We start from the raw sequence: 10,729 nt of genomic DNA on the forward strand, positions 1-10,729 counted from the left end.
CATTCTTTGTGCAATAATAAGCCTTGAAAAATCACGGTTGATATATTTTGTCGAATATGTACAATTCCTATTCACAGATGATGTTTGAGACATCTAATACTGCAGTACCGTTTGCTTGCTTAGAAGAGAGGTTGAGATGCTCACTTACAGACGAAAACATTGACATTATTGCTCCAATCTGTATACCGGAAGAAAGTGTGCTTATATTTTCCAATGACTTTTGCATGAGGCCATCCAGACAATTAAAAACAAACACAAACAAAACAACAACAACAAAAAAAAAAACAACCATAAAAAATATATAAAAAAACAAACCCATTGTTGTGAAGGCATCAAATTTCTCGTAAGGCTGTAAAGATGAGGAAATATTGCATCAATGGTTTTCCATCCAGAAACCTCCAAGTAAAGTGCAGTCAGAGCCAGTTGTACCGTCGCTCCCCGTTTTGCTCAACACTGCCTGCCATCTCCAAGTCTTACACACGCGCACATGCACGTGCACACACACAGACACACACACGCGTCCTAATATGAGGGTGCAAAGCTCCAGTTGGAGATACAACCTGGCACAAATTCATCCTGAGGGCAATTTTGCTCTCGGATGAGCAGTGTGTTGTGTCGATGTCGTTCATGTTTGATGCTGGAGAATAATGTTTAGGTGTTCTCTGGGCCCAGACCTTGGTGGCAAGGCTCACCGTGTTCTGCTCATGCCCTCAGCAATACTTCTGCAGAGAGGAGGGAAAAAAAAAAGAAGAAGACAAAGATGTGACATGTGCGATGAGATGTGTTGCAAAACATCGTCAGAAGCGGAGTACCTGATCAGGTCCCATCGGCATCCGACCCATTCCCATAGGGTTCATGCCCATCTGACCCTGCATTGGTCCTGGCATCTGGCCCTGCATTTGATTTTGCATCTGGCCCGGCATTTGGCCCATTTGGGCTGAGCCGGCACCACCGACCGCGCCGGTTCTGCCAAGGGAGTTGTTCATCATCATGTTCCCAAACTGGCCCTGGTTCCCCTGCTGCGCAAACTGTTGCTGGGGATACGAGCTGCAGGAAGGATGCAAAGAACCGCTGAGTCATGCGCCGTAGATACCCTCCAACTCTTTGCACTGCATGCAACTGATTTGGGGTCAAGTAAGGTTGGGAAATACTATTTATTCCAAGTGGCACTGAAACGAAATACTTTGCTCTTCATGTACCACCACCGTGACCGACATTACATACGGTAGCATAGAAAGCCAACCTGCTAAAAAATTCAGGCAAAGGCTTTGTTTTTGCAGTTTTAAAATGGCATTCAAATTATTATGACAGCATTATTATTTTATATTTTTTTCCACTATATCGCTGGCGTCAGGCTCGAACCTCCTGTGTCACAATCTAGGAAATAACCACTAGAGGGAGCCAACGTACCACTAGTTTCTCAACTTTCTCAACTCTTACTCAACAGTGGGGCTAATTAAAATCAAAGTCAACAACCACCACCACTCCGACTTTCTTCACCCATGACATGATCAGCGAGCCCCTCCCCGCAAAAAGAAAAATAATAATAATAACGCATGAGACTGCAGATGTCTCCTTGAAAGCCAAATGATGGATGACACGAACAACGGAACCGCTTGAGCCAAGAATGACTTTGACTCTCGGAGCGTCATTACATTGGCACCACGTACCTTTTGCGTGGCATTCCACCTTGCGGCCAGCCCTTCATGTCTCCTGACGGATACATGGAGCCTCCCTGTGGATTTCCTTGCATTCCTGACATCATGTTGCTCTGAGCAGGACCTCCCATCCTCGCCGTCATCATATTTTGCGGTGGGCTGCTACTGGGAGCCATGAACGATTGCTCTCCTTGTTGGTTCATACCTGCATGTGCGGCAAAGCAGTCAGGGCCAGCACTTAGAACATCGATATGGCAGAGAAAAAGCCCCCAGTCACTTGAGGGTCAAAAGAGGCTTTTTTTTTTGCTTAAGAAACAAGCAAATCTGGAGGAAAACTGTCAGCATCATAAGAAAACGAGTGGCCAAGCAGCAAATGTTTTGAGTAACATTCCATACCACTGCAAAAAGTAGTTAACCACTGCTAAGAAGTTAAGCCATGATAAGCAAAACAGAGACGCCCCTCAAAAGCTCCACTAGCGGTATGTTTGGCGAGGACCCAAACTGTTGCCTTTTCCCGACCCCAGCGACTCTTCAAACACTCACCATAGTTAGCTCCATAGTTGAATCCCTGCTGTCCTGGCTGGTTGATGCCGGGCCCTCCCATGGCGCTGTCCATTCCTCCTGGTGCGGTGACATTAGGAGGAGGGCTGAATCCTGCGGCAGCCCCCTGCGCCGCCTGCATCTGGTGCTGCTGCTGCTGCTGCTGCTGTTGCTGCTGCATCAGCATCATCATTCGCTGCCTCCTCATCTGCATGGTCATCACTTCCCTGCTGCGCTGGGCCATCATCTGAGCATTCAGGAAACCAGGCTGCACAAAAACAAAAGCACGCCGGCCGATTTAACAAGAGCGGAGGCTTTTTGCGCGACCTTGGCGAGGGGTGCAAAATAAGCATAGGCCATTAAAAGTGAAGGACGGCTGACGCCACACCTGACCACTCATTCCTCCGGGCTGCATCCCAGGTCGCATAGCAGGCTGCATGCCGGGTTGCATGCCAGGGCGCATGCCAGGGCGCATGGCCGGATTCCCTTCCATCTTCATGCCTTGACGCGTCTGGTTCATAAACTGTCATATGAGATCACTTTAAATCAGACTTCATTTCGGGGGAGGGAATAACTTTTGATGTGTACAGTGCTTTGCGAATGTCCTAGACCACCACCCTACGTAAGGTTGATGCCACAGCTGCCCTAAATCCACAGCGCTGGTAACTACCAAAGTCCTTTTTGCAGTTTCTGTATTGCCGAATGGACCAGCATGTGGAAGCTCTGTGACCTGGCGTAGCTATCCGCGAATGGTCAAACTTACAGTATCAAAAAAAAAAAAAAAAAGAAAATAGAATGACCCCAAAAAGTACGCAACTAATTTCTTTTCTTCATGAAGATTTCAGCGGGATCACCTGTTGTCCTTGAAGCCTCTGCTGTAGCTGCAGTCGAAGAGGCTTGCTGGCAGTCATCATGCGGGGTCTCATCATGTTGGCACGGGGGTTACCCAGACCCGCCATGCCCCCCATTCCCGGGAAGCTTCCGGCCTGGCCCATTTGATTCATCAAGGGGTTGTATCCTGCAGGAGATTGGCTTGGCATGGCGTTGCCGCCGTAACCGGGCTGCATGCCCATCGAGGTGGGTCCCGGTGGCCCGGGATACCCTTGGCCATACATGGGCTTTTGCTCCAAGCCGATGCTTGAGTCGGGCCCCGTGAAAGGCTCTGAGGGGGCCGGTTGGGACTGTCCTTGATCGTGGGCCTGCGGATGACCCTCAGGTCCGTGGTTCTGAGGTAAAGAGGGGAGAAATGACATCCTGGATGGCACCTTGGATCTTAACATGAATGTGGAGTGAGGCAGTTTTCAGAAGCCGCTAAATAATGATGCATGAAACGCTGCAGAATAACAAATTATCAGCAGGTGCCAATGATTGGGGGGGGGTTCAGATCATCCTTAACAATACTCATACCTGGCCCACTATTTCAGGGATGCCCAGGGCCCGGTCTATTTCCTGCAACGCAATGACGTCGGCAGTGTTCAGCAGAGAGTCCAGCTGATCCAGAAGCGCCCGCTCATCACTCGGTCCCTCACTGCTCGCCGGGGGGCACACAAGCTCCGGTAGAGAATTGCCAAATGGTTCCCTGTCGCCAAAATTGGAGTCAACGCTCTGATCGTTGGATGTTTGAAAAGTTATGACGACGCCTGTCTACGAGCAGTGATTAAGAGCAACTGAGAAAGACTCATATGGACCTGCTTGGATTACTCTGTGATCTTTCCATCCCTATGGCAGACTCTGGCCAGGAAGGGGACCGGGGTGAGGGCCCGTGCCCGCCAAACGGGCTCATACTCACGTTGCCTTCATTGGTACCTACAACGAGGACAGTGAGAGGTGCAGTTTACGCGGGTTGCTTCTTGTGTATTCCGCTCAGACTTTGCCGGACTTACCCATCTCCAGAAGTTGCTGCTGCAGGATTGACCTCGTGTTTGCGGGTACACTGTTGGAGCGGTTGAGCATGGCTCCGGCCATGAGACCAGAGCGACCCATGCCCGGGTGACCCGGTCCAGTCATCGGGCTGGTGTTTGATCTTTGCATGAGCCATTCCCCCGGCCCTGCCATCGGAGAGCGTTGAGGCGTTCCCGCCCCTCGGACCACGCCTCCTGTGCTCGACAAAGGACAACAAGCGTCAACAGCAGACACTCCCTCGGACACACCGAGGTCAGCGGGCTGAAGTGGAATAGGTACAGCTCGGTTGTGCGGTGAAGAGCTACATCACGGGTGTCAAACTCAAGGCCCGGGGGCCAGATCCGCCCCGCCACATCAGCAAATCATGTGTCAACTTGCACGATGCTTGCTCAGATCTGTACCAAAATGTCAAATTGTCATGTGTGATAAATAACGTTGAGATTTTGCAATCATTTTGTCACCCCGTTTACACTCAAACAAGAAGCGGGGGAAAAAAAAAACTGTACTACATCAATTAGTTGGGTACAAGTAATAATACGATGAGGCGATTCAACGTTTCTTTGATTCACTGTCATAACGGCCCTCTGAGGGAAGACATCACTCCTATGTGGCCTGCCACAAAAATGAGTTTGACACCCCTGCTCTACACAGGATGTTTTTTTCGCTATTTGTGCTCAGTAACTGAGGGCTTGATTAAAAAAAAAAAAAAAAAAGTTATTTTGGGAAGGGTCATAAAAAAAAAAAAAAAGACGTACTTGTTGGATGGCCTCTGGGCGGACACACGCCGGGAAAGCCGTTGGGAACCCCCCCAGGTCGGATGGGTGCATCCGTGTTCTCTTGTTTGATGAGCGTGGGACAGAGCGCATTCCTTCTTCCAGCCAAGCCAACTCCCACTGACACTTCTCCACCCATCGGCTTAGCATCCACAGACAAGGCTCTTTGACAGGCACCTCGCTGACCTGGAGTTACGGGGCCTCGATCTCTTTCTAAAGCAAACGAGAACAGCGCCGAGGCTCGGTAGCAGTCCAACGACCACATGTTGAATTGGTCTTACCGAGGAAACTGTCGGGCAGTACTCCCTGTTTGTTCCCGACTTCTTTTCCTGATCTGGAATCGGGCTCGGGGAAGAAACCCGAAACATTCCTCGTCCCGAGGATGGTCTCCAGGGTCTCCACCTGCATCGTCGGAACGCGGAAGGGGAACAAAAACGTTGACTGCACTGACCAAGGGTAAAAGTGAGGCTGCTGTTATTACCTCATCAGATGGCTCGAGCTTGACCTTGCCATCCAGCGAGTGGCCGTCGGAGCTCGAGACCCCGGGTCCCGGAGCGCCCCTCGCCTCCAGCTCCTCCAGCTTTGGCTTGATATCAGCACCCTCTTTGGAGTCGTCCTTATTTAGCAGGTAGTAGTGAAGGAGCGCGTTGGACACCTCCTTCTTGGGACTGTGCTGCTCCTGCTTGGACTCGGACGCCCGGCCCCCGGCGACAGCTGCGGCTCCCGCCTCAGGTGCGCCGGGCGACTCTAAGCTACTCTTGCCAGTGGCCTCGGCCGTAATGCGGGCCACCTCGTCCGGAGTGTTGCCATTTTTCAGGAGCTTGTGGAGAATCTTGTGCTTCTCCTGCAGTGACTGACTTGTGAAGTGCCCCGCGTTGCCAGAGGAGGACACCGCACCATGACCGCCGCCTGAGGAGGAAGGGCTGGTGACACCAGTGGTCGCGTCTTTGACATCCGGTGTGGAACCGGGCCCGGAGCTCGGGGGGTGTTTCGCTGGCACGAGCTCATCTGCCGGGGATGTGAGGAGCTGCAAAAGCTTCTTGTGGCTTTTGTCAGGCGCCCGACGATTTGATTCTCCCATGTTTGGCCCCGCCTCTCTGCCCGCCTGACTGTCCGGTTTGTCCGAAGCGCACTCGCCGGAGGGGGTGCGGGGATGCTGCTCGGCCGTTGCCCCCAGGGAGCTCCCTGGGCTCTTCGACTCGCAGTGGGAGGGGAGGCTGGATTTGCAGGCCCCGCCCCCCACCTGGTTGGTGGAATTGATGCTCGGCGAGCTGTCGGGCTTGTGTGCGCTCGGGGACGTCAGCGGATTGCCCACGCCCTCGCTGATGGCTTGCAGAGCATTCAGGGAGCTGCTGGAGAAAGTAGTGGTGCCGCCTCCCGAGTTGCCTGGGTGACCGGAGCTCATGGGAGAATTCAGACCTACAAAGGAATAATAGCAGGTGAGCTTGGGTGGAACAAATTGCAGATTTGGACTTTTTGACGACGCTGAAAGAGAAGGAGTCGGGCGAGCAAGAGACGCGGGCGGTACCTCCGGGAGAGAAGGGGCTTGCGCCCATCTTGGGGCTTCCTCGGACTCGGGGCGAACCCATGACATTGTGTGGGGGCCCGTTTATGCCAGGACTGGCCAGAGGGGGACTGGTCACTCCCATGCCGTACGCGCCAGCTCCAGGTCCACCCCCGTGGAACGAAGCCATCTGTTGATGTTGGTGCTGATGCATGCCGTGGTGGCCCATCGGATTCATCGGCCCCATTTGGTTCATCGCGTTCATGGAACTCATGGGATTGATGGGACCCATGGCGTTCATTGGATGCACGGGGTTCATTTGATTGATGCAATGGCCCCCCGCGTAAGGGGGCGCCCCTCTTTGGGCCATGTTTCCCTGCTCTGCCATGCCATAGGGCAAGTTCATGCCTCCGCCAGACAGCACCACGTTCATCTGTTGGTTGGGGTTGCTCGCAGCCAGGCTTTGAGGCCTAACGCCTCCGACTTGGGTGCCACGATAGCTATTCTGCTCCCTGAAAGATGGAACGGAAAATACGGTGAGACCCTCATGCGGTTGACGACTCCAAAGACCATTGCGACTGGATGCAAAATGTCTCTTTGGCCACCTCTGAAGCAAGTGTGTGGAGCGAAAGGAGAGGGGTTCGTTGCTGTTGGGATTCCTGCAGAGGTCACTTCGCGTCTGGGCTGTGACGGGGGTGCCATCGGCGAGGGAGAATCGGTAGAGAGGTGTCTCTGCGTGGCCATTGTGGAAAGCTGTCGTGAAAGGGCGCAATGAACGAAGGGTTACGCTTCGTGGCAAATGAAGTGGCCATTCGACATTTTCTTGCGGTTCCTCCGGTCTCGACGGGGAGAGGCACAGGGGTGAACCCTGACCCCGTTCACATCAAGCGTGTTCTGCTCGCTAACATGTAAGGGCCACCACGGCAATAGGTCCGAGGGCACTGTGAATTTGGGCAACTTTCGAAATACAAACCATCTTGATAGTGGCGTTTGTAAGACCAGGGCTGCCCGTCGCTCCGGCTGAGGAACATCTGGATGCAGCGTCTCACCAGGTCCTCCCAACCAGGGCGCATGGTGGTGTGAAGAGTACTGTGCTGCTCAATTTCAATAAGTTTACCTAGAATCACAGGACAGGAAATGAGGGCGTGGCTCCCGGCAGTCACGCAAAGGGAGAACGAGGGAGCTTTTGGTGCACGCCATCATACAGCGTGCGGTTTTCGAAAAACGGATTTCAGACCGCGTACGGGAACCGTGGAACGACATGAGTAAAGCCAGACGCTTTCGCAGCCAGTCCATTTTCGATTTTGACCTGGCACATTTGCACGGCTTACCCGACAGCTCGTGACGCGTGCTGAAGCGCTCCGTCCTCTCGAGTGCCGTGATGCGTCGGGCCACGCAGATCATACATGACTGGAGATCTGGATCAAGAGACAATATCCTTTGGCACGCTGTCGTTTCATTTGGATATTACTATGAATGTGTTCTGCGTTCCAGATCAAGTCAAAGGCCCTTCTATCCTATTTCTTCATTATTATTAAAAAGACACTCGACATCGATACCTTCCCCTTCCTCCATCATGGCCCGGGGCTGCGTGAGGGCAAAGCACTGCATGGTCTCGTAGCGCTGTCCACCAACTCTGTCCTCCGACAACCCATGCCTGTGACCGTGGACCGAGTTGACCAACATGCGACAGTTGAAGGTGTGGCTCTTCTGTCTGGGTGCCTCTCCCGCCCACGAGCCCCCGTTTGGACCTACGAGAAGCCATCAAAAATGACCGGTGCGTGACGACGATAACCAGTTGCACGTGTTGAGGCGTTGTACTCGATCGTGCTCATTTGCATGCATCATTTGGGGCTCACCGGCAGATTTGGGCAAATTCTTGTGGAACGCCTCCCTGTCGTCATCATGAATGATGTTGTACACGCTGGTGTTGATGAGCTCCTCCTGCTTGTACTGAAGGTATTGTGTCACGTTGTCCGACACAAACACAATGCTTCCCTCTCGGTTCACCACAAAAAGAAACCCGTCTAGGGCCTGCAAGGAAGAAAATGCGGAGACATGGGGAACGCGCGGACCTTTGCGCTGACATGCTAAGTGCAAGCGGTGGCAGCGAAGAGGACGCAAGGGATTTTTGGCCCAGGTGGGAATCGCACCTGTAAAAGCAGGGGTCCCAGGTGGTCTTTGTCAATGACCCCTTGACCGGTGGAGGACACATCCGCCTTCTGGACATCGTCGGCACTGCAAGAGTTTTTGCCTGAAGCGAAACGTTGGACAGCGACCAGAAACAAAAAGCATCATTCACATCGTGTCAGCTTCTTAAAGGCAACAACCCCCCAAATGTCTGTGTTGCATTTCAAACGGATTAAAGTTGGCATATTGTTCATCGTCGCGAAGTTTCAACTTGTATGTAACATCTTTGCCGGATCAGCAGGTGGCAGCACAAGTCCCAGATGCATGCTTCGCATACCTTTCTATTTTTAAATGGAGCATGTGTCTGAGACTTTGTTGGACAACCCTCAACATAGTCGGACTATCTCTGGGCTTAAGTGCTAAGTGAGACACAAAATAGAGTCACCTTGGAATAAATACCCTTTTGCGCTTCACCACTTGGCTGAGATTGCGAAGATGAGATGTCACTTCTCTGAGGGGCCAACTATGGATGTGGGGGTGGACAAAAAGACGTGTAGAAAAAATAAACCAAAAAAAGGTCCCCTTCCGGTTAGCCTGCCAAAGGCTCCCGCGTTGGGTGATGCTGCCGGGTTCAGGAAAAGAACCAGCTGGGACTCCTTTTCCACCCCAAAAACAAAAAACAAACCAAAAAAACTTGGTGCTCGTTCTGCGCTGGGGCCAGTGCTGTGCTTGGTTGGCGCTTAACAAGTTTGTACGAAGAACGTGTTTGGTTTCCACCGGCAAAGCGCCTAGTAGGAGCGACGTCATTACGCCATCATAAAGCGTCCAAATATCACTGCTTACATCAACGCTATTAATAATAATAATAATAATAATGCACTGTTAGCATCTGCCAGGCAACTCAGCATAGCATCGATTATGCTTGTATATAGTATGTAACAGTCAAGGACACGCAATCAGCAAACGCTTCTGTCTTTCGGAATCAATGTAGATGATGACGAGGTCGGCTGCGAGTCGGAGATGGCGTGCTATCCGGGCACATCCGCTATCGCTCTTCTGGTGGGATGCAATTTTGCCAGAGTTCACCGCTCAAAACTTCCGTGTTTCCAGGGAGTCCTTCCTCGACATCTGCCATCGTCACGATAACCCCGCCCCCTGACGTAGTTGGTGCCAGAGTCTGGCCCGACGCATTATTGGGGCCGCCTTAAGCACCAGTTTAAAGCACCAAAGCGAGAGCTCGAGCAAATTTCGGCGGTGGAAAAAAGAAAGAATGGGTGCTAACCTGGGCACTGGCCCGACACTAGCGCGAGCGCGAGCTCGAGCGTGGTGGAAAAGGGCCATCGGACTACATGACTGAACTGTCTTGCCCTTCTATAGCCAAATCTCAGATCTTTTCGCAATCAAGCGACTGTTGTCAGTCGAGTCAGATTTGCAAAATGATCCTGAAAGAGATTTCAGAGTGAGTGGGAAGCAGGCTTTGGCAAAACGTTCAGATGAAGAGCGTCTCTGAGCGCTCGGAGCCACGAGCACCAAGCATCGGTCTCAATTGCTGGTGTCCATTTACCAACTGCAAAGCGGCTGCCCGTCCGAGGCCTGGCCATGAACCAAAAGCACCACTTCATCACCAGCATCATCTGCTCTGCAGAAGGCTATTCGAGCTGGCCAAACCGTATTCGCTTTCAGCTCTCCAGATACAAATAAGGCCGCCGCAAATCGCATCTGGCGCTGGTGTTGGTCGTGTGTGGGTGGCGGCGTGCGCTCAGCGGGTACCTTGCTCTTTGATTTGTCTGATCTGCCGCACGGTCTCCTTGAGGATTGCGCATTTGTCGGGCTTCACGTTGAAGCTATCGATGTTCGAGAGGTTAGCGGAGATGAGCTCAGCCAGCTCCTCGATGTACTTGGTCTCCTGTTCCCGCCGACGCTTGTCACACCTGCCGGGGCGCCGAGGGGATTAGACATGTCGCCAAGACAACCACACCGCCCCGTCAAGGCGCACAGCGACGCCAAATTGCTCTTTCACTCACCCGATGCCCGGCGTGTCGCAGGTGGACAGTTTGCGTTTGCGGTCCGAGCACAGCGGCTCCAACGAGTTGTCTCCTATGCCACTCATCGTCAGAGCATCTCAGCGCCTGGAAATTTACAGTCACAACTTAACGCGTGTCCACTCACAAACAAAGGGTTCGATAAGTCAAACGCTGAATGGGAAGGGGGGGTTTCAGGGG

At 52.5% G+C, this 10,729-nt stretch overlaps 1 protein-coding gene and 1 long non-coding RNA gene across 5 annotated transcripts in view; one reads left to right on the forward strand and one right to left on the reverse strand.

Annotated features, from left to right (window-relative positions):
- LOC109521543 (uncharacterized) overlaps window positions 1-747 on the forward strand; it is a 4,143-nt gene extending 3,396 nt beyond the window's left edge. The window contains exon 2 of the long non-coding RNA XR_002169384.1: window positions 656-747. This is a non-coding gene — a long non-coding RNA (uncharacterized LOC109521543). The remainder of the gene's footprint in view (window positions 1-655) is intronic.
- The window catches only part of ncoa3 (nuclear receptor coactivator 3), a 28,756-nt gene that overhangs the window by 5,112 nt on the left and 12,915 nt on the right, over window positions 1-10,729 (reverse strand). For 2 of the 4 annotated variants that reach the window (XM_019879424.1, XM_019879425.1), the window contains exons 3-23: window positions 10,532-10,636; window positions 10,278-10,438; window positions 8,531-8,631; window positions 8,237-8,411; window positions 7,937-8,128; window positions 7,709-7,795; window positions 7,351-7,494; window positions 6,983-7,130; window positions 6,402-6,889; window positions 5,355-6,292; window positions 5,155-5,275; window positions 4,856-5,086; window positions 4,082-4,294; window positions 3,883-4,004; window positions 3,606-3,779; window positions 3,053-3,424; window positions 2,587-2,721; window positions 2,202-2,466; window positions 1,671-1,863; window positions 813-1,047; window positions 29-722 (exon numbers count right to left, since the gene is read on the reverse strand). In XM_019879424.1, coding sequence (XP_019734983.1) covers window positions 711-722; window positions 813-1,047; window positions 1,671-1,863; window positions 2,202-2,466; window positions 2,587-2,721; window positions 3,053-3,424; window positions 3,606-3,779; window positions 3,883-4,004; window positions 4,082-4,294; window positions 4,856-5,086; window positions 5,155-5,275; window positions 5,355-6,292; window positions 6,402-6,889; window positions 6,983-7,130; window positions 7,351-7,494; window positions 7,709-7,795; window positions 7,937-8,128; window positions 8,237-8,411; window positions 8,531-8,631; window positions 10,278-10,438; window positions 10,532-10,617 — 4,593 coding nt within the window. In that variant the 5' untranslated portion in view covers window positions 10,618-10,636 and the 3' untranslated portion in view covers window positions 29-710. Of the gene's footprint in view, window positions 1-28; window positions 723-812; window positions 1,048-1,670; window positions 1,864-2,201; window positions 2,467-2,586; window positions 2,722-3,052; window positions 3,425-3,605; window positions 3,780-3,882; window positions 4,005-4,081; window positions 4,295-4,855; window positions 5,087-5,154; window positions 5,276-5,354; window positions 6,293-6,401; window positions 6,890-6,982; window positions 7,131-7,350; window positions 7,495-7,708; window positions 7,796-7,936; window positions 8,129-8,236; window positions 8,412-8,530; window positions 8,632-10,277; window positions 10,439-10,531; window positions 10,637-10,729 lie in introns of those variants that run through there. The other 2 variants (XM_019879426.1, XM_019879427.1) reach the window with 2 other exon arrangements.

The sequence above is a fragment of the Hippocampus comes genome, unplaced genomic scaffold (assembly GCF_001891065.2).
Source record: "Hippocampus comes isolate QL1 unplaced genomic scaffold, H_comes_QL1_v1.1 scaffold44, whole genome shotgun sequence".
Classification (NCBI taxonomy): domain Eukaryota; kingdom Metazoa; phylum Chordata; class Actinopteri; order Syngnathiformes; family Syngnathidae; genus Hippocampus; species Hippocampus comes.